This window comes from Trichosurus vulpecula, chromosome 5 (genome assembly GCF_011100635.1).
Source record: "Trichosurus vulpecula isolate mTriVul1 chromosome 5, mTriVul1.pri, whole genome shotgun sequence".
Lineage (NCBI taxonomy): Eukaryota > Metazoa > Chordata > Mammalia > Diprotodontia > Phalangeridae > Trichosurus > Trichosurus vulpecula.
Window position 1 is genome coordinate 37,402,364 of NC_050577.1, and position 22,362 is coordinate 37,424,725.

The 22,362-nt window shown below is 41.2% G+C and overlaps 1 protein-coding gene across 7 annotated transcripts in view; it reads left to right on the forward strand.

Annotated features, from left to right (window-relative positions):
- TBC1D5 (TBC1 domain family member 5) overlaps positions 1-22,362 on the forward strand; it is a 635,464-nt gene that overhangs the window by 547,169 nt on the left and 65,933 nt on the right. For 6 of the 7 annotated variants that reach the window (XM_036758382.1, XM_036758384.1, XM_036758381.1 and 3 more), the window contains one exon: positions 10,585-10,841. In XM_036758382.1, the coding sequence (XP_036614277.1) occupies positions 10,585-10,841 (257 nt within the window). Of the gene's footprint in view, positions 1-10,584; positions 10,842-14,959; positions 15,026-22,362 lie in introns of all 7 variants that reach the window. The other variant, XM_036758387.1, reaches the window with a different exon arrangement.

The following is a 22,362-nucleotide window of genomic DNA, read 5'->3' on the forward strand; positions in this document are numbered from 1 at the left end:
GTTCTCTCGGTGGTCTTCAGGTATTTGGGGAGAGGAGGAGCTGTGACTGGCCCCCTGACAGCAACTTACTTTTCTGCTTCTCAGATCCCCAGATCCAACAGTTTTTGCTAAAAAAAAATGAGGAGCCTAAGACCTCAGCTCAGCAGCCTGTCATGTCAAGAGAGAGCCCAGAGTCTCACCCCAACTTAGAGCTGAGCTTCTTTCAAGGAACACACAAAATCTTTAAGAGCTATCATTTGGTTTATTTTGCTGAGTATTTGATCAGCCAGGGACTGTTTGAGCTCCTTCTCTTCAGAAATACATTCTGACTCCTCACAGCTCTACTGGTAGAACCATAAAGTACCAACCTGAGATCTTCCCTTCCCAGTCTTCTGTCTGTTGCTGCCATATCTGCACCATTTAGATCCTGACAGTCCTCCAAGTGCTGAATTGAGAGTTTCTGTGGACAGAAGCATGGCTCTTCCTCCTTTCCAGCATCTACATCCTCTTCCAGATCATTGTACCCAGGATGAATTTACTGTGGCAACTGCCTTAATAGCAAATACTTTGGCAACCTCTCCCAAAAGCCTTGGCCTTGCCTCTGCATTGTCTCCTGCGCTAGATCCCTTGACACCCTGTCCCTCTGAGAATCCTTCTTGGAGCCCGCTGCAGAAGATACTCTTGGGCCCCTGCTCCCTGGGACATCTGCAGAGCCTTTCCCTAGAACTGTATACAGGAGACGCATTGAATTTTCTGGATACATCTGAGCTTCCTGAACAGATCAGGGTCCTGAAAAAGTAGTCATAAAGGCCCATACAATTTATTTCACCTCCAAACTGAACATATGTTGTCAAGCCATCTAGAACATCCAGTGATGAAACTTCAGCTCCATGCCTTCCAACAGCAACTTATTGTATCCAAAAATAAGAACAATATTTTTAATTCATGTTGCCATGCCGGATACTCATAATCCAAGATGCATGCAATGAGAAGTTTTAGCACAGGACGTTAAAATTATGTGTAAGTAAGGTGAGGACACATAATCCCTCTTGTAGTTGTCCTGCGGAAGCTTTCAGGGAGCCTCCAGAGGATAAACTTACATCCTGATGCTTTGGCTGATCTCCGCTTGGGCCACAGTGTGTCAAGGAACAGTAGCAGGATAAGGTACCCCAAGGCCACTACTGCTTGACCCTCAGTGGAATAGATGAAAATGAAATGGTGGTCACGACGATGAAAAGAATTACCATTTTGCCCCTCTTTGTGTCCCCAGCACTTTGTACAGTGCCAAGTACGTAGTAGGTGCTTACTAAAGGCAAGCTGACTGACTAATACAGTGTTCTAAGGTCTACGGAAAACTTTGCATATATCATCTCATTCCACCTTCACATGTCCTTGTGAGTTCAGGACACAGGCGCCTGGGAGAGCACTAGATGAGTGCTAGCCTTAAATTAGGATTTCCCGACTTCGGTACCAGCCCCCATCCACTAGACCAGATGTTCTCAAAGTTTTTTGGTCTCAGGATTCCTTTATACCCTTAAGTTATTGAGGATGCTAATGAGCTTTTGTTTATTGGGTTATATCTGTTTTTACCATATTAGAAATTAAAACTAATAAATTTTTAAAATATTTATTCATTCTTTTAAAAACACAGATCTATTATATGTTAAAACATATTTTTAATGAATATTTTTAAAAAATTAGTGAGAAGAATGGCATTGTTTTGCGTATTTTAAAAAATTTCTTGTCTGATATAATAGAAGCTGGATTTTTTTTGTATCTGTTTCTGCACCCAGTCTGTTGCACATTTTGACTGAAGCATAGTAGGTCCACACTGCTAGACTCTGCTGCCTCTCACATCCCATTTTACAACTAAAAAAATTTAGGCTCAGAGATGGTGAGTCAATCAGCCAGAGCCCCACAGCTAGAAGGTATCAGTTATTCATTTGTTTGACTCATGTCCAATTCTTCATGACTCTGTTTGGGGTTTTCTTGACAAAGATACTGGAGTAGTTTGCCGCTTCTTTCTCCAGCTCATTTTACAGATGAAGAAACTGAGTCAAAGAGGTTTAATTGACTTGCCCAGGGTCATACATCCAGTCTGAGGCCAGATTTAAACTCTGGAAGGTGAATCTTCCTCACTCCCTGCCCGGCACTCTATCCACTGCACTAACTAGCTGCCCTAAAAGATCATAGAAAGTGGGAGAGACACCATAAGATTAGAAAAGGGCAAATATCCCAGTTTTCAAAGGAAGAAAGGACATAGTCTTCAAATTACAGGCCATAATTTAAGCTTGACCTTGATTCCTAGAAAAACTCCAGAAGAGACTGTTAAAGGGACATTTGGTGAACATATAGTTACAAAAGTGGTGATTGCCAAGACCTAAAATGGCTTCATACAGAACAGTTAGCGATAGATTAATTTCATTTCTTTTTTTAATAGAATTACCTAATTAGCAGATGAGAGAAATGTCGGGGATATGTTTGATTTAGATTTTAGCCAAGTTTTTGACAAAATGTCTCATTCTTTTCTTGTGGAGAAGATGGAAAGATGTGGATCAGGCTGGATACAGTCAGATGGAGTCAGCCTAGTTGGACAGGCAGACTCAGAGTGGTTGTGAATTGGTCCATGTGGCAGGAGGTGTCCAATATATGTGCCTAACCCTGGGCTGCATAACATTTTTATTAATGACTTGGATCCAAGGCATAAATGTGAAGCTCATCCATTTTGCATATGGCAAAAAAGCTGGATCCAAAATGATCTTAACAGACTAGAGTGTCAGGCTAAACCTAGTCAGATGAAAAGCAGTAAGGATAAAGGCTAAGTCTTAAATGAACTTCACAGGTATTAGTTGGGGGAAGCATGTAAGATAGCAGGTCTGGGAAAGATCAAGTGATTTAGTGGGCTGTAAACTCAAGATGAGTCAGTGTGATATGACAACCCCGAGAACTAGTGGGATTGTGGGCTGCATTAAGAGGGACTGAGCTTCCAAGAATAAGGAGGTGATGGTCCCACTGTCACCTTCCTCTGGAGGACTGTGCTTGCTTCCAGGCACCATCATTTAAGGACTTTAATGAGTCCAGAGGAAGGCAACCAGGCTGGTGCTATGCCTTTAATCTGAGACATGATTGGCTGAAGGTTCTGAGTGGGGTTTAGCCTGGAGGTGACCTCTGTGGGGACCTGGCAGCTGCCTTCAAGCGTTGGAAGGCCTGTCATGGGAAGAAGGCTTAGTTGTCTTAGTTTGGCTCCAGAAACAGGTGGGTGTTGCAAGAGGAAAATTGAAACTCAGTATGAGGAAAGCATTCCCAAGAATTAGAACTCACTTGGGCTGCCTTCAGAGATATCTTGGGGTCATTGATGGGTCCTCTTCTTAAGGCAAACCTCATCTAGTTTGAGCTGCTTTCCAAAAGAATTTAGATGAATATTTAAACCCTAGACTTCTTTTGGCACACCAGTTATACCAGACCACCACCCTCTAAGCAGCTGCTTAGGGTTGCTAATAAGATGTGTTTCAAATAGGTATGAATCCTAAACACAACACTGAGTAATTCCATTTGTTTCCTTTGACACAATATTTGGATCAGAATAACTTACTACCATGTGATAGAATAAGCATATTACAGCTAAACCTGACCAAATATACACAGAAAAAAAATCCCTGGTGAGTCTATGCAATTTTAAAGCCACCCAGGAAGTGGTTTTCATGATATCTTAAAAGATATGATGCTCCCAATTTTTGAAAGCTTCACAAATGCTGTTTTAATGCAAGGAGGAGAAGCAGCTCAGAAAGGTCTCTGCAACTGATACCATGTAGGCTACTTTTTATGCTCTCGAAAACCTTTATGAGAATAGACTTTACACACATGAGGGAATCCTTAATGAAAATAACAGAAGGGAAAAGGTGGGCTTTCACATCGTTTTCTAGAGCAGACCACATCTTCACAATTGCCCAACTGACTGAGTTGTATAGAGAATGTCAAATCCCACTATATTTGTTATCGGTTTATTTTCCAAAAGCATCTGACTCAGCAGAACAAAATTTCCACAAAAGTGTGTTTCCTTTCCATATATTAAAATCATGAGTCTGGTAGGTGCAAGTTAACTTTGCTCAATAGTCTGCTGAGCATTAACATTAAACAAGGCATAAAACCTGGGAGACACATGTTTGCCAAAGCAGTTTGCCAGTGTCATAAAGGATGTCCTACACAGAGTTCACTTAGGAGAAAGATTCCCTAAACATGGCAGAATTCTCCACACAATTACAGAATACCAGAGCTCATTTGGACCTTAGGACTCGTTAAGTCTAACCCCTACTTTTACATATTTAAAAAAACGATGACAAAGCACTGAAGCCTAAAGAAGGAAACTGACTTGCCCAAAGTTACACAGAACATAACACAAAGTAGCAGAACTAAGACATGAAACTAGGTGTTGAGAAGCCGTGTCTGGCACTATTTCCATTATGCCATGTCAGATGCTCTTGCTCACAGAGGATATTGTGATGATCACATCAAAACTAAGCCTTCTGGGACTTCAGTAAGATCCATACATATTTGCAAGTGATCCATCTGGCCACCTACACTGGGAAACCAGACTGCAAGAAAAATACATACTACTCAGACTATGACATACTGTTGGATAGGAAGGCCATTGGATTATTCCCTCAACACAAATATATACGTGTGTGTGTGTGTGTGTGTGTGTGTGTGTGTGTGTGTACAGAGAGAGAGAGAGAGAGAGAAAGAAAGAGAGAGACACACACAAAGTGGATGAAAAATACTCGGACTATGACGTACCATTGGATGGGAAGGCCATTGGATTATTCCCTCAACACAAATCTATACAGAGAGAGAGAGATACACACATATATCTTGTATCAGCATTATATATGAACTATGAATTGAACCTAGAATTGAATGGGTAGAGAGCCGACTGGATCACATTATAGAAAATACGTAGTGTTTTCAATGATTCCGCCTATATATAGCAACAAAAGGCCACCTTGTTAACATCAGTATTCTTCTAGTGACTGTTACTGTGGGCTGTAGGAAACCATGTTCTCAGAACAGTGAGAACTGCAGATGACCCAAAGGACAAGGGGAAAAAAAATATGGTGGATTAAGGCATTTTCATCATATTCATTAGGAATTATTACACGCAAAAAGTACCAAAGACATCATAAATGACGTGCATCGAAGGAAAAGGAGTTAGATCAGTTCTATGAGAGAAGTGAAAGACAGTTGGCATGTAGCCAGAGTGCTGCACTGGGGTCCACAAAATGCAAAGACAAAGGAAAGCCTCTAACACCTTGAGGAGATTCGCTCTGAAGGATTTATGAAGACTAAAATCACACAGGGGAAGAAAGCATAGGAGGATTGTGTAGACTGCATCAGCTGGGAATATATCCGTACCAAGTAGATCGTAGATACAAAGTATAGGTGTAATTAGAGAGGAAATTATCGTTTATTTATTTTGAGAGCTGACCAGGATGTAAGGTGCATTAGTCTGTTTTCTGAGAAATAGTAACAATTTTAATGGCATACAATAGTTGTTTTTTTTTTTAATCCTGGGGATGCAAAGGGGCAAGAAGTATGGTGGACAGCATTTAGTTCATTGGAGGCTCCCTGACCCCTTGATGAGATAGATAGGTACTCTCTTTCTTGGCTCCAAAGGCTTCTCCTCTGAGTTGCAAGACCAAGCTTCCATTGGCTTTGTCTTTCAGGAGAAGGAGATTTAGGGGATCAACTGTTGCATAAACCACCTAGCTTTTTCCCTTGATCCTGAGGTTCTCCCAAGGAGCTAGTTTGGTTCAGACCAAATATATTATGTGAGGCACTTTTCTATGCACTACTTTTGTTAGCATAGAATTTTTTTCAGGTTGTCTTTCTTGAGAAAGATAGTTTCTGTCCTAGCTACATACATTTCCTTTACCTGGAATTCCTTCCATTTATGGAACCCTATCAGAAAACCTCCATACTAGAAATGTCCGTTTCTCTTGCAATTTTGCTGATGGGCACCTCCCTGCCTATGATTGGGAAACCAGTAAGACTTGGAAGTGTGACATACTGCCCTCCTTCTAATATACCTGGTCCTCTTTGTGATAACCGATGCATGAAGTGAAGGTGACGTGAGTGAGAGCTTGACCAAGTGCTTGGATCAGCCCCTTCTAGGACTCCCTAGCCTGATACCTGTGACTTCTGAGTTTGGGTTGTGTCTTGTCCTGCTGTTTACTATGACCAGGTTCCACATATCCTGTCCTATTTGGGCTTTCTGATTGCATCCCTTCACATTCCTTCCTATAGCCCCTGGATAGCTCCATTTAAGCCTCATGACTTTGGGGACATTCCCTTAAACACGCCAAATAAAGAGGCCTATTGCTTCAGCACTGACTAGCCTATCTAATTTCTCTCAAAAGCCATCCTTTTAATTCCCAGCAGTGAAACCCTTCAAAAGCTGTAACTTCCAACACAACCACAGAGTACACAAGTACATACAGATATTCAGTGTCTTGAAAATTCCTAAATCCTCTTGCTTGAAGAGGTTTGGTTCTTCTACTCATTTCCGTCTTGTACTCCATGCTTAATCCAATCTAGTCTTCCTGTCCATTAGCATCTCTGATTACTCTTTATTTCCATTAATGGAACAGACCTGACTTGATAGAATATTATCTTGTATAATCATTGTCAACAATAAAGGTCGATTTGCCTCAAGTTAAATTATAAAACATGAGTTAACGCATTTAATGTGAAGAAATCTTGATGTGATGCTAATGGGTTCAGCACCTCTGCTTAAATCATTGGGATAAAAATTCCATAAAAAGCTTAGACAGCATGCTGACCACATTAGCTTATTGTTTTTATTTACACCCTGAAAATTCACGAAATCAAGTTGCATTTAAATTCCACAAAGTTCTTCAGAATCTAAAAAAGCTGAAACGTTGGATAGTTAAAGTAGGGAGAAGTGGTTTACGAACAACAGCAAATGTTCCAAATAGGAAAACCGTGCCCCTCCCTTCATAAGTGCTGCCGTCCAAATGAAAAACTGCCTGCAGGAGCAGGCTTGATCTATACGTTTTTAGTGAATTGTAGTAAGTGTTATTAGTGGTAATGAAGATACATTCACTCTAGTCTCTTGACAACGCTCGTAGCAGTTTCTTAGTACTTTTATCAACATATAAATTTTACAGCTGGCAATATGGGAATTTGACTAGTACATTTTTGTTTATAAAAAAGGGTAACAACATTATAACTTCTTCATATTGGTGAATTATGAATCTTGACTTTTAAAGCTGAGAAGTAAAATAAGCCGGAAGTGCTTTCATGTTATGGTAGAACCTCTCTTTATTACTCACTGGAAGAAATGAAAATGTCGTCTGACAAATGGAACACAGAAGTGGGGGTGAGTGGCTCCTTCAGGCTCTCCAAGGGTCTTCTGGGGACTTGTGATTTTTGTGCATGATGGCGTTCCACTCTGCTACACTAGGTGGGTAGCTAATGCTAATTGTCCATTATTAAAATGAGACACCTTGGTTTTAGGTAGAAGTTTGGCATCAGTAGGAAGCACTGCAAAATTTCGTAGAAGCAGTTAGGGATCTCTTTTTCCTGTTTCATTCTGAACCTGTAGGGCTCATCATCCAACTGCATCCTCTGCCCAACACCGGCTCTGTGCTTGTGGACCGGCTCTGTGGGTGGCCAATCCAGGCGCAGTGCATGTTAGAGTCCAAACAGTAGACATTTTTGTTCCAGTTGGATGGTTTTAAGTTGGATCCTTCTAAATGATTATGGTTCCCGTTTGGAGACTCTGCAGTGCTCCAGGTCTTAGTGCAGTCTGCAAGCAGGAGCTTCTGTAAGACCCCCACAGCAGTGCAGAGCCCTTCTTTCATTTGGACTCTGCATTGAATATCCTCCATCGTGGTAGCAAGTGCCTTTAACAAACACAAATGCTCTCGTTGGGGATCTAGATGGCACAATGGTTAGAGCACCAGACCTGGAGTCAAGAAGACCTGAGTTTGGTTCCAGCCTCAGACACTTACTAGCTGTGTGACCCTGGACAAGTGACTTAATCCTGTTTGCCTCAGTTTCCTCATCTGTAAAATGAGGTGGAGAAGGAAATGGCAAATCCCTCCAGTATCTCTGCCAAGAGAACCCCAAATGGCTTCTGAAGTGTTGGATGCGACTAAAATGGCTGACCAGCAGCAAATCTTCTTGTTTGCCACCTCACTTATGTTAATAATTTGGAAGTCATTGAGCAAACTTTGTTCTGTTGTTGTATCTCTTAAGGATATAACCACATGATTCTGCCATACACATGGGAAGCATCTTGTTGGAGAAGAACCTTTAAGCCCTAAAATTTAAGGTGACATTTTGTTTTACAAAAGTCCTCTTACAATATCACTGTTATTCCAGTGATTCTGTATGACTATGAGTCACGGAATATAGCATTCTCCAAAGAATTAAATTGCCAGGAGGCAATGGAGGAACACACAGAGGGCAAGAGTAGATTGCAACATATTGCAAAGAATTGCACAGAAGTGGCATACGGCGGCTAGGAGAGAAATGAGTGACTAGAAGAGGACGTGGGCCAGGCATGCAGCTAGAGCACGCACAGGGTGAACAGCCCACGTGCTCCACTGCTGTCCACACAATGTCAGGACTTCTAAAAGAAGCCCCAAGGCCTTGGGGAGGACTTTCAAAGGACATGGATGAGAGTGGGATCATATAAGAATCATGGTCAAGTTGACCACTAGAGGACATGGGATGTCACAAGGATGGGACCACAATTCCATAGAAATACAGAGTTTGATCATGTTGAGTGGCACCCATGCCCTCAAAGGATCGCAACTGCACCTCATTTTAGTAGGCAGTTTCAATGAGTTGCAGTGGATGAAACAATTCATCGCCTAAAGGCCAGCCCTCTGAAGATGGGACTTCGCAAATCTAACTCACTTGTCTGGTCCTCAGGCGACAAACAAATATAATTCAGCACAGGGCCCCATGCAGAGCTTTGGTAGAGCCTCCCAGAATCATGCTCTGCTAGTGACCCAAGATCTCTGCCATATCACGACAAGGCAATAGTCATCAGCACTTTAATAGAAAATATACAAGTAAATCACAAACTAGGTTACCTATATTTCCTTTAGGAAACTTAATTTTCAGGTACCTTTTTGTTCTGTTTTTTTCTTTTGGGGGGGGGGAGGCAGGGCAATTGGGGTTAAGTGACTTGCTCAAGGTCACATATCTAGCTAAATGTATCAAGTGTCTGAGGCCAGATTTGAACTCAGGTCCTCCTGACTCCAGGGCTGGTCCCCTACTCACTGCGCCACCCAACTGCCCCCAGGTACCTTTTTAAAGGACAAAAAATAGCTCCTTTCTTTTCCTAGCAAAGCCCTACCAACCTGAATTGCTTCATCATGACATGGAGCTGACCCTCACTTTTTAGAATCAAAGCATCACTGATTTGTAGCTAGAATGGAACTCAAGGGCCATCTTGTTCAACCCCTCTTTTACAGATGGGGAAACTGAGGCCCATAGAGGTGAAATGGACAGTAAAAACCAGAGGTCTTAGATCTTCTGACTCGAAACCTGGCATTCTGCCTTTGGAATAAACATTCTGACAGGTATTACCAAATTAGAAAAGACCCAGTGTGGGCCTGGTACCAGATCATAGGGCTGTCATCTAAGGACCAGCAGAGCTAAGTTTGAAGAAGTTCATCACTAGAGTGGCCACTGGCTGCTGATTTTTCTTAGCTATAGCAACTTATGAAGGTTGTCTGCTTAGAAAAGGAGCACTTTGCTATGTACACAAATGGAAGAATTGGTCACACCAATGAAATCACAGGTCCTAAAGTGCTGGAGTGTATTCTAGCTAAAATAGTATGAAAATTTCAATTAACCAGAATTCATTAAATCGGATCCCTTAAGGAGCTTCTCTGAGAGAAATGGGAGTTGTAAGAAACAAGCTCATGTTGGGCATTTAGCCAAAAAATCATTGGCTTCCTGGAGGTGCTATAGATTCTACTTACAACTATGGGACTGCAGGGCTATGGCAGATCTTTCAAAATGATGGATTACCTAGTGGCTCTGCCAGAAGTCACTGCCATGAACTCAGCACTAAAGAAAAGTGAAAATTTCCAGCAACAAATTAGGAGATTTCCTTTTTCATTCTCAATTTGAGTGAAGATGTTTATTTATTACCTACCTATGATGTGAAAAGTACTTTGCTAGGCACTGATGGACAATCCAAGATGGGAAAAAACCCATTTCCTGGCCTCAAGCTAATCAATCCAACTTCTGTTGACGACTTAGCGATTCATGTTGAATGCAGACGAGAGATGTGCATGTATCTCTTACACATGTACATTTTTATATAAAGTTCAGCGCAGGATGTTAGCCTTTCTCCATAAACCACACACAGCATCTCATTACTTTGTAAACATACTGTGTAAATATCTTTGGTTGAGACTTCTGGTGACTGTCTTTGCTGTGCCAATGCTATTTTTTGGACCACTGCTTAAGTGGATGGGGGTGGGAGGACCATGCTCAGGGTTGCGGGTCATTTTCTTTTCCTTCTGTCATATCTGACCGCTTCATTTGTATCTTATTTTTCAGAGCTAATGCCAAAGCTGCCCCTCTGAACATAAACAAGGTCTCCAATAGCCTCCTTAATTTTGGCAGAAAGTTAATTGGTCCGGCAATGACCACAGGCAATGCTGTTGGCCATGTACCCAGTGGCAATAGCGGCAGCTCTCCTGCTGTGATGACCATCAGGACCCCGGGAGAGGCCCCCCGGCATCATCACCCACCGCAGCAGATGCAGCAGCAGAGAATGATGAAATCAGAGAGCATGCCAGTTCAACTCAGCAAAGGTACAGAAAAGACTGCAAGGGAAGCAGATGAAAACTTTGATCACAAGATGGAATTTCTTAAGCCTCTTATTTAAAAAAAAAAAAAGACCTGTGGTTCTGAAATATCTCATTCAGGTGATAAATATTTTAGTCATTTTTAATTCAGTGTTTTAATCCAATTTTTAAGCTAGAATCCATTTGTTTTGTTTCCTAAATCAAGAGCAGTGTTAAAAAGCAATTTATGGGTTTTCAGATATTTAGATTTAAATTCACTTGTAAGCCCTTTGGATGCTTAGGCAGCATCAGGCAATAGACTATCTGCAAAATAATCTGAGATTAGCAGTGCTCAGTATTAAACTTGTGATTACTGGCACTGCCATGCAGGAGAGGGATTCTAAAATAACCGAGCCAACCTGGGTGGGTCATCCTAGCATAGGCTGGAGTTTGATGTGATAAGACTCAGACCTAATAGAGTAACATCACAACCAGAGGTCACCGGCTCAGTGATCTGACTATCACGATCACTGCCCAGAACCTGAAAAGAATGAGAAAGGCCTGTGTAGCTCAGTACAAGAAGAGTCTTTCCTGGGCAGCCTGTTACCTTTTCATTTCTGCCTAGTTGCAAGAGGCTTAGTTGACTGATTTCTCAGGCCAGGTAATCGGCCTCAACACCTCATCCATAAAATGGATATGATGATGCTTTTCCTCCTCCCTACCCTACATAATGGTTGAAAGAAGCATGAATAGTTTAGAAAAACAGCTCTCTGGGAAGCATGGCCATTAATATGATCCTGAGACATGAAGATGGGGCTAATATTCAATGCACTCGGTCTGAGAAGGCAGCAGGATGATTAAGCCTTTAGTACTCCAGTGCTGAGAGAGAAAAGCATCAGGTGTCCAGAAAATCCACTCAAGCCAACACTTTTCTTCCCTAAGAATGCTGTCTAACTGAGGTGGTAGCATGCACACATGCTCATGTGCACGCATACACACATACACAGATGCGCGCGCGCACACACGCACACACGAACATTCCTTCCTAATACCAGTTTCTCTCTGCCTTTGCTCTATTCACATCTTTCTTCTATTAGGTGTTAGTCATTACATAATTAGTATCTTAATTTTTATTAAAATATTAAGTTTACCTTGCACAAGAATAACTGCTTTAAATTATGTTCCTTACTTGTTAATGCAGAGCCGTCACACATGATTTAAAGAAAGGGAGACTTAAAATCATTAGCATATTGTAAATGTATTTTAATGCCAGGAGACATGCCCACTTCCAGAATGGAAATGAATGTTATTTTATATATTTCTTAATTGTACTGTTTTATTGTTCCAAACAAATATAATTTCAATATTGCTTTGATAACAAGCTATAGTCAGTAGTAATTCTAACTGATGGCAGGCAAATGAGTCAGAGAGTCTCTAAGTACTGTATTTTAAATTTTCTAAGGAACCAAGCCAAATGACTAGCAGAATAAAGTTGGGTCTCTAAGGAAATGTCAAGTATTAATACCACTGAGTGAGAGAGGAAGTGCGAAGAGATGGAACAATCGATGAAAACACAGTCCCCAGTCGTAAGGAGACAACAGAACACTTAAGCAAAGTATTTGGAACACAAGGATCACTGGGGTATTTTGTAACTGATCCCTGTGCTGAAAGAAAGTGGTCGTCTTTAGGAGCTCTTTGTGTTTTCACAGCATCCTAGCTGGCGCCGCCAGGAATCATAGAGATGATCTAGTCCAATCTCTTATTTTGCATATGGAGAAACTGAGGCTTTGAAAACAAAGTGACCTGGCCGCAGTGACACAGCCAGCTGCCAGCACAGCCAGCTACACTGAAATTCCTCTTTCTGTGAATCATGACGGCCTCCCTCTGTACAGCACCTACGTTTATGCACCATTCTTCTCTGGAGGGACACTTACACATTTTTAAAACACAAACATAGGTGCAGCTTTCTTTGGTGAGTTGCCCTGAGAGTAAATCTATCAGAAAGCAAAGGGGGCAAGAAGAGCATGAGCCTGGGAACTGGGTCTCGGCTCTTTCACGCCTAGCTTTCTAACTCAGGTGAGTCGCTAATCCCTCTGGGCCTCAGTCCCCTCATCGGCAAAATGAGGGCACCGAATTATGATCCCTAAGGGCCCTTCCAATGACAGACTTTGTCTTTAAAATAAAACCCTTTAGAGTGGAACGTAATTCTGTGCTAGAATTTCTGGATGCCTGTGTCTCCTTCTCCCAAGTCTGCCCAACTCTATTATCTCATTGATGAATTTGAAACTGTATCAGCTAGTCTGATAAACAGCACAGTAGTCAGCCCGTTAGGAGACCTAGTATTAGGGACATGATTTTAAATGATCTCAGAGCTATCTGTAGAAGCAGTAATCAGTCATATGCACAGTGCCTTTGAGGGGGGGAGAAATGTAATATCTTTTTTAGCGTACTCTGCTGGAAAATTCACAAGTTTTGAAAAATCGTTGTTTACGAAGATAAAAATGCTTATGTGGTTTTCATAACACATTCCACTCCTTGATTATTCATGATGATATAGAAGAACAGTATTATGGATAATCCAAAACTGATTTATGATTGACTTGGAGTACAGTCTGTGGTTCAGGGGACACAGACTTGCCTTCCTGATCACGTGGGGCCCTGGATGAGAGGCAACAGGAGGAGGTGACCCAGGGACAGCAGGGAGGCAGGAGATGGCAAGACTAAAATTTAAAAGCCTCTGCAGGTATTGACAAAGCGCATGAAACAGATGAAAGCGGATCATTGAAAGTCAACTGTGGAAGAGGAATGAGGGATTTTCATGTGTCAATTAATGACTTCTATAGTCTACAGACTCCTCCTTGCTTTTGTTATTTTCTAAACTCCTGTCAGGCAGATGTTTTACTTTATTTCAGTTACAGGAGGAATATGAAAGGAGATGCTATTAATTGATCTGTGGGAATGTAATTACAACCCAGCAAATTCTACATGAGCTGATCATGTTGCAAATCATACCTAAAGCGAGTGCCCAGGGCACTAGGGGATGGCATTTAATTCGGGAATGGATTTTTCACTATTGTGTAAATACCAAAGGGGGAACCACCGAACGAACCTATTAATCACATGTAGATTTTTTTTTGTGCCTTCGCGCGTACGTGTGCGTATGTGTGTGTGTGTAACTGGTTTAAAAGACTGGACATCATTGCTTTTTATGCACCAGTTAATCATGAAGCAGCTTATGAGTTTGTATCATTTTATATAGTGATATTAAATTGATTATGCAGAATGTTGAGCTAGCCATCAAGACCAGTCTGTAACCAACCAGGAACAAAAAGCTCAGCAGCCCTCCTTTCTAAATTGGGTTGAGGCTCCGAAAGGGGGAGAGGGAGGCTTCGAGGAGAAAGACTCCACTTACTCCTCAGTGTCTTCTTCTTGGCCTTGAATGTCTCTTTCTTAGAAGGACACAAGACATGGTGAAGTCATAATAGAAGGCTTACCCAAAATAATAACCATGGGTTCAAGAGAGTGCCATCCCTTATGTTTTTTTTGCACATTGACATTTCTCAGATATGTATAGTAGCTCATGAGATCTTTTAATTACTTAATTTGTAATTAAAAATGTACGCGTGATATGTGCTGTTTTTCAAACACTTTTGTCTAGTACCTGAGAGTGCTTGAGTCTAGTTAAAGATAAATGATTTCTGGTGTGAGAGAAAATTCTTTTTTGAAAGCATGTCTGCTTATTAATAAGTATAAATAATATTAATAAACATAAATAAAAGGAAGCTAATATTCAGCTGACTCAATTTTTAAAAAAGGAGTGACTGTAAAACTTTGACAGTAACTTTGTTTTTTGTTTAAGGGGGGAAGCCTTTGGAAAGACCTAAAGAAGTAATGAAATGCACATGGCAAAATACATTGATATAAGTGGCCTTTGGATTGATGCCAACTTTCTTAAAAGATAACACTTCTACTTTTTAATTTGTTCCTTGTTTAGAGTAATTGTCCTGCTGATTTTTCCAGGCTGTGCTCTGTGTTTTCCAGTGGTTTGATAGAATGAAAACGTCTCCCAATTCTTAAGAGGGAGAGAAATTTCATTCCGTTATCTCTCTTTGTGAAATCTAATTATTTTTTCTTATGAAATCTAGGAGATGTAGTTACAGGAAGTGCTGCTCAGGCTTCTGTTCCTGCCCAGACTCTAACTGACCTCCAAGGTACAGTCACTGTGGGGCGCAGTGTACCTCTGTTTGCCCGCAGCATTATCATTGTGTTCTCCGAGAAACCCCAATGCCATCTCTGTTTTCCTTTATTTTCCATTTGGAGCGCCTCCCAAGTCACTGTTGCTATCCAGCCACTAGGTGGCGCTGTTGTTTCAAACAAAAAGGTCCTTTCCATCAAACCCAGGTGATGATCAGTCTGACTTTGGGGTGGGCTTTCTATTCATTGCTAATTTATTCTGTCACAAAAGTCTAAATCACCTGGTATTTTCACACTTCATTTTGTGTGGTTGCATAAGATTAAGGAGCTCTTTCTCTTGCCCAGGTGTACTATGACAATCTTAGATTAATATGGGCTAAGTTTAAGCATCCGTGTTCTGTGATTAACAGCATGTACTTCTGCTTCAAAAGACTTTCCTGCCTGCTCTTGAAATAAATAGTAAAATGTAGGCCTTTGTATTACAGTTTTTATCAAAGAATTAAAACATTTTGTGACAAGCCACCATAATGCAGTGACTAATGGTGATATAATGGAAAATAAAGAGCATTATACTAACTTGTCAGTGCTTTCTAAGAGAAAGAAGGCATTTGCATTCTTTAAAAAGAGTTTAGTTAAGAAGTTATTCAAAAGATAACTCACCATCAGCACCTCTCATGGAGCTAAAAATTATACAAATATTTCAAAATCACTCCGGATTTCATTATAGTATCTTTGAAATGGAGGCAAGTGGGGGAGGGTAGATCACAAGACCTCTTCTAATTAATTCTAAGCTGGTTTTGAGTCTAAGGAGATAAAACACATCTCAAAGGTATAAATACAAATGTTTATTGCATTTTTGCTTCATTAACCTCAGATGCTTATAATGCAGTTAACTCATACAGTAAAATTACCCGATCTTAGCTGAGCTTACAGGGAAAGGGACAGCACCTTGTTATTATTGTAAAGGAGGCTCCTTCCTCAATAATAACAATAACCATAATGACTCCCATGTAGTGCTTTCCTCGATAACTCTGTGAGGTAGATAGTAGAAGTGTGCTATTCCCATTTTATAGATGAGAAAACTAAGGCTGAGAAGTTAAGTGACTTGCTTTTGATCACACAACTATTAAACATCTAAGGTGGAATTTAAATAGAGCTAGGTGGCACAGTGGTTAGAGTGACTCATCTTCCTGAGTTCAAATCTGGCCTCAGACACTTAATAGCATGTGACCCTGGGCAAGTCGTTTACCCCTGTTTGCCTCAATTTCCTTATCTGTAAAATGAGCCAGAGAAGGAAATGGCAAAGCACTCCAGTGTCTCTGCTGAGAAAACCCCAGCTGGGGTCACGAAGAGTCAAACACGATTCCTGATATCAGTGTCAGGTCCAACCCTATCCGCTGTGCCTCTCTGACACTGCCATACTTGGGGCACCTCCCTCCCAACCTGACATCCCTCCATGTCTCCTCATCTGATGAGTAATGAACGGAGGGACAGCTCTGCCCCCAACCTAATCGCCTCTTCTTGGCATACTTTAATACCTACAGCTGTTAGTAATAGAAGAGGGGGAGAAGAGTGGAGGGAAAGCCCATCCCAGAACTTTGCTCAGCTCAGCAAAAGAGAAGGTAGTGAGAGGATGCATGGGATGGAGAAGGAAGGAGGAGAGGAGAAAGAGGGAGGGACTTCTTCATGGTCACTACTACCCCTCATTCACCCACAGCCTCATTCTGGCACCTGACTGCCTCTCAGACCCTGTCCTGCTCCATTCCCTGAGCCTTAGAGGGTCATCTTCAGACTCTCATCCTTAGGTCTCACCACAAGTACCCCCAGCCCCTGAATCTTCTGACTTAAACGCAGGAGACTGTGCTTGAACCTTCATAAAGGAAAAACCTGTTCCCACTGAATAGCAGATATGAAAAGGGGAGTCAGCACTGCCAGGCTTGCAGCAGGGAAGTGATGCGTCCCTGGCAACCTAGATTTCTGCTCTGAGCACCTTGTCCTGTAGGAACACTGCACTCAATGAACATTAGCTAATCAGAGAACTACTGTGCCCCAGACACTTATTCCAATATATTACGGAATCCATCTTATGGGTCCTTACTCTCTGAGTGCAAACCACAGTCCATCTGTGCCTTCAGCCTCTGCAGTTCTTGGCATACCAGCATTCCAGGGGGCTTCCTCTGGAATGATTGTGCAACACTCAAAGGGGTCTTTTATCCTTCTCTCTTATTCCATGCCAAACCCACATAACTTTCTAGTCGTACAGATCATGACTGGTACCTTCTGTGCCACTTCTGTTATGTCATCCTTGGCAAAAAACATCCAAAGCTCCTCTCTGCTTACAACCCTCAGGCCCAGGGTTGTATTACCTTTTGGGTCTCTTGCAATTTTGATTCTTTGAAAGTCAAAGTGTTCCACAATTTGCACCTATCCGAGGAAATATCAACATTGAAAAGATGAGTTTTTGTATCACAGGCCATCCCAGCATCTTTGATATACCAGATGTTTTTACCAAATGTCATCCAACTCAGTCTGCTCTTCTTAGTCATTTCTAGGCCCAAATCATTGCTTTACCTTCCAGAGAGAGAGAGAGACAGACAGACAGACATATGTGTATGCGTGTATTAGCAGATATACATATTACATATATCCTATATTAGCATATGTATGTATACTCATTCAGTGTGCTGTCATGTAACCTGCAGGTCAGAATAGGACAATATGAATCTACAACATGGATTAAACTTAATTTTGTAGGCTGGTTCTATCATTTTAATGTCATTTCTCTGGGAAAATGAATTTTGAGATCCAGTAGCCAACTTATGAGCACGGCTTTAGACTGCAGTCTTTCGAAGATCACTTGTATCTAAACATGTGAAAAGCAGACATATACAGTACTTTGACATTGGCGCTTCTCATTGACTTGTGCTCTTGGAGGATCAGAGTTAGGTGGAAAATTGAAATTCTTGTGTGGTCATCTCTTCCTCTCTCTTCTCCAACATAGGGGCTAACAATGAGGAAAGTGGAGAGATTTGACTCTTACCTCGTCCTACTCCCTTTGGTAGAGTTTTTAATGAAAGTGACAATGGGCAACAGACTGGGGAAGAGGTTTGGGCCCCATCTAATTCACACTCTGAATAATCAAGAGTTGACTCTCATTGGTTATAACTTGCATAAATGCCACAATCTGATTTTTAAGCTTTAGATTTATCTAAATTAACTTCAACTCTTTTTGTCTGAGAATGATAGAAAAGCAGCTAAAAGGAGCCTTAGCAACCATCTTGTTTAATCTCTTTATTTTAGAGATGGATAAACTGAGACTCATGGAGGTAAAGCGATTCACCTGTGGTCAAATAGTAACATAAATTTAGAGCTGGAATAGGCCTCAGAGGCCATTTAACAGACAAGGAAACTGAGGTCCAAAAGTCTGAGTGCCTTGCCCAAGTAGTGTGCCTAGGATTGCAGCCTAGGTGTTCTGACTCCAAACTCAGCGCCCTTTCTACGGTACCACATTGCCCTTCGTGTTCATAGGCAGTCATTCTTCCAATTTATGTCTTTTCTTGACTTCTGGATTTTCGTTTTAGGTAAAAGGTTTTTATTTCTAATGGTTATTACATCTTTTTTTTCATTTCAAGCTTAATATTATACAGTGTGTTCCAAAAGTCTTCAGTAGCTTAAAACAGTGCTAAGACTTTTGGCATACTCTGTATATGTAACCCAGGCTTCAAGCAGAGAAGAGAACTTGGAGAGATGAAATGAAGGTGGAGGGGATGAGATTTGACAATGCATTGGATGAGTGGTGAAGAGATGAGGGTGACCCCAAGGTGGTGAGCCTGGGGGAATGATGGTCCTTGGAAGGTAATTAAGGAATTAGGAAGAAGGGAAGGGTTGGGGGGAAAGATAATGAGTTCTGTTTAAAAAGTGGCTCCTGACCTTATCATTCCACTTAAACAGTTCTTTCCAGAGTTACTTACCAGTGGTCGCTTAGTTGTCAAATCCAGTGGCCTTTTCTCAACCCTCCTTCTCCTTGACCCCTTAGTAGCCTCTGACACTGTGAATCACCCTCTCCTCCTTGAGACCCTCTCCGCTCTAGTTTTTCAGGACCCCCTCTCTCCTGGTTCTCCTCCTACCTGACAATTCCTTCTTAGTCGCCCTTGCTGTAGCCTCATCCAGATCATGTTCTCTAACTGTAGGTTTCCCACAGGGTCTGCCCTGGGCCTTCTTCTCTTCTCTCCCTATATGACTTCAGGGTGATCTCATCAGCTCCCATGGATTTAATTCTCATCTTTGTGTCGATGATTCTCAAATCTCCCCATCCTGCCCCCACCTCTTTGATGACTTCCAATCTCACATCTCCAGCTGTCTCTCAAACTTTTCAAACTGGATGTCCAGTAAAGTTCTCGAACTCAACATGGCCAAAACTGAACTCATCATCTTTCACCCTAAATCCCCCCACCCCCTTCCTACCTTCACATTTACTGTAGAGGCAATGACATCATCCCAGGCCCTCAAGCTCCTAGCCTTTGAGTCATCCTGGCTCCTCACGCTCTCCCACCCTGTGCCCCTCAATGTCCAGTCTGTTGCTGAGGCCTGTAAATTTCACTTTTGCAGCATCTTTCCAGTATGCCCCCTTCTCCCCTCTAACACTACCCCCACTTTGGTGCAGACCCTCATCATACCACACCTGGACCATTCAGTAGCTGCTGGGAGAGTCTGTCTGCCTCAGGTCTCTCCTCCACTCCAATCCATCCTTCATTCAGCCACTAAAGTGATTTTCCTAAAGCACAGATCTGACCATGTGTCTGTCTGTCTGTGACTGCTAGTGACTGACCTCTGTGCGTTCTCTTCCTTACCTTTAAAATGGCCTACTCAAAAACAAATGAGTCAAAGAGACAGTCTTTCAGGGTGTTAAATATTTCCCAGTCCCATTTTAAAGAGCATGTTTTGCCAGACAAGTTTGAAGTTTTCACTTGAGTCCTGTTTAGCGTCAGACTTGATTCCTTGTCTCCCTGACTCCAAGCTCAGGGCTTCATCTACTCTACCATCCTGGCATTCAAACAGGAATTACTGAAATGTTCTCTGTATCATAGGCATTTACTGTGGTGTACAAGCAACAGTGAAAATATATTTAAACTGTCCCTCTTGTATCTAAATAAATTTTTCCAAACATGTCTTCTAGAAAGTGACAGTTAGTAATAGCTCACTTAGATCACTAATCCCACAAGTCCATTTCTCCAGAAAATAGCCAAAAACCCAGGGAGCTTGAAATGCAGCATTCCAGAAGGCAGAGGAATAGATCTTTAATGAGAGATTTCCAAGTATACCTAATTAAAAGACCATAGATTCATAGATGAAGAGTTGAAAAATTTTGATTTTTAAAAATGTTTTTGTAAATGAAATGAAAGCCTTATAGGAAAAAAATGGAAAAGAAATGAGAGTTCTGGAAGAAAGAATTGAAAGGAATTAATGGTTTAACACAAGAGATAAAAAGCTCCCCAAGAAAACAAATCACTGAAAAATTAGAATTAACCAAATAGAGAGTAATGACTCCATGCAACGTCAGGAAACATTAAAAACAAATAAAATGACTGAAAAAATAGAAGGAAATGAAAATATAAAGTATCTCATAGGGAGACCAAAAAATGACCTGGAAAAGAGATTAAGGAGAAAAAAAAGTTGTAAGAATCATTGGACTGTCTGAAGACAATAACCACAAAAACAACCTAGACATCCTCTTTCAAGACATTAGAACTAGAGGGCAGTGTGGAAATAAAGAGAGCCCACAAATCACCTCCTGAAAGAAACCTAAAATGAAAACTCCCAGGAGCATTATAGTCAAATCCTAAACGTTTAGGTAGAAACAAACAAACACTGCAGGGAGCAAGAAAGAAAAAATTGCGGCACCAGTGAATCCCAATAGGGATCACACAATTTAGCAGCTACCACAATAAAGGAGCAGAGAGCTTGGACTATATTCCAGAAGGTAGAGGTCAAGAATATTTTACTCAGAAAAACTGAGCATAATCCTGCATGGAGGGAAGTGGACCTTTAATGAATTAGAGGACTTCCAAGCCTTCCTGATGAAATAAGCAGAGCTGCATAGAAACTTTGAAGTTCAAACACAGGAGTTAAGGGAGACATAAAAAGGTATAGACACAGATCCAACAGTGGCAGGTGACTAAACAAAGATAAAGTGCTTACGTTCTTTCATTGACAGGAGTCATAGAGGGAGTCTAATTAGACAGAAGGCTTAGGAGTGGTTGTGTTATGTTGTGTTGATCTTAAAAGAAGAATGAAAAGAGAGGAAGAAGGAAGATTAGGGAAAATTCTCTGACATAATTGGGGTATACAAGGATGCTATTCGAATAAGGAGGAGTGAGGTGCAACTGACCCCTGCTTCTCACCCTCATCTGAACTGGTGAAAGGAGGAAAGAATACACATACTGAATTGGGTACAGAAATACATTTGCTGCATAGGGAAATAGGAGGGAAAGGGAAGAAAAGTAAAGGGGGAATTGGAGAGAGGGTATATTAAGGGAAAGGTTAGTCCTAAGCAAAACAAACTCTAAGAATGTTCAAAAACATTTATAGTTTGTTTTTGTTTTTTTGAGAATTGGAATCTGAGGGGAGTGCCTATCGTTTGAGGAACAGTTGAACAAATTATGATATATAAATGCTATAGAATACTATTGTGCTGTACGAACGATAAAGGGAATAATTTCAGGAAACTGATGAAGAGTAAATGGAGCAGAATCTCAGGAACAATTTATACAATGACAGAAACCCAGTAAAGATAAACAACTTTGAAGACTGAGGGCTGTGATCAGCATGAAGACCAACCAGTATTCCAGAGGAATGATGAAACAGGCTACCAGACAGATAGATTGATAGATAAATATGAAACATGGGCAATGTGGAAATGTTTTACCTGTCTACATGTGTTTGTAACAGGGGCTTTGTTTTTCTTTTGTTCTCAATTAGGGGAAGGGAGGACAGGTGGGAGGGAGACAGAATGGATTTTTGCTGAATAAAAAAGTACAATTTAATAAAAAATAAGCAAGCATGTGTAGATGTATTAAGACACCTCAGTGATATAGTGGATAGAGTCCTGGAATTTGAGTCAAAAGATCTAAGTTCAAATTCTGCCTCTGACATTATGTGACCCTAGACGAGTCACTTAACCTCTCTTAGCCTCAGTTACCACATCTGTAAAATGGTGTTGACAATAATACCTATCAACACTTATCTCAGTAGTAATGCCTATCTACCGTGTTGTGAGGATCAAATAACATGTGCGAAGTTCTTTGCAAACTTTAAAACATTATATAAATGCTAGCTGTTATTATTTGGTATCTGT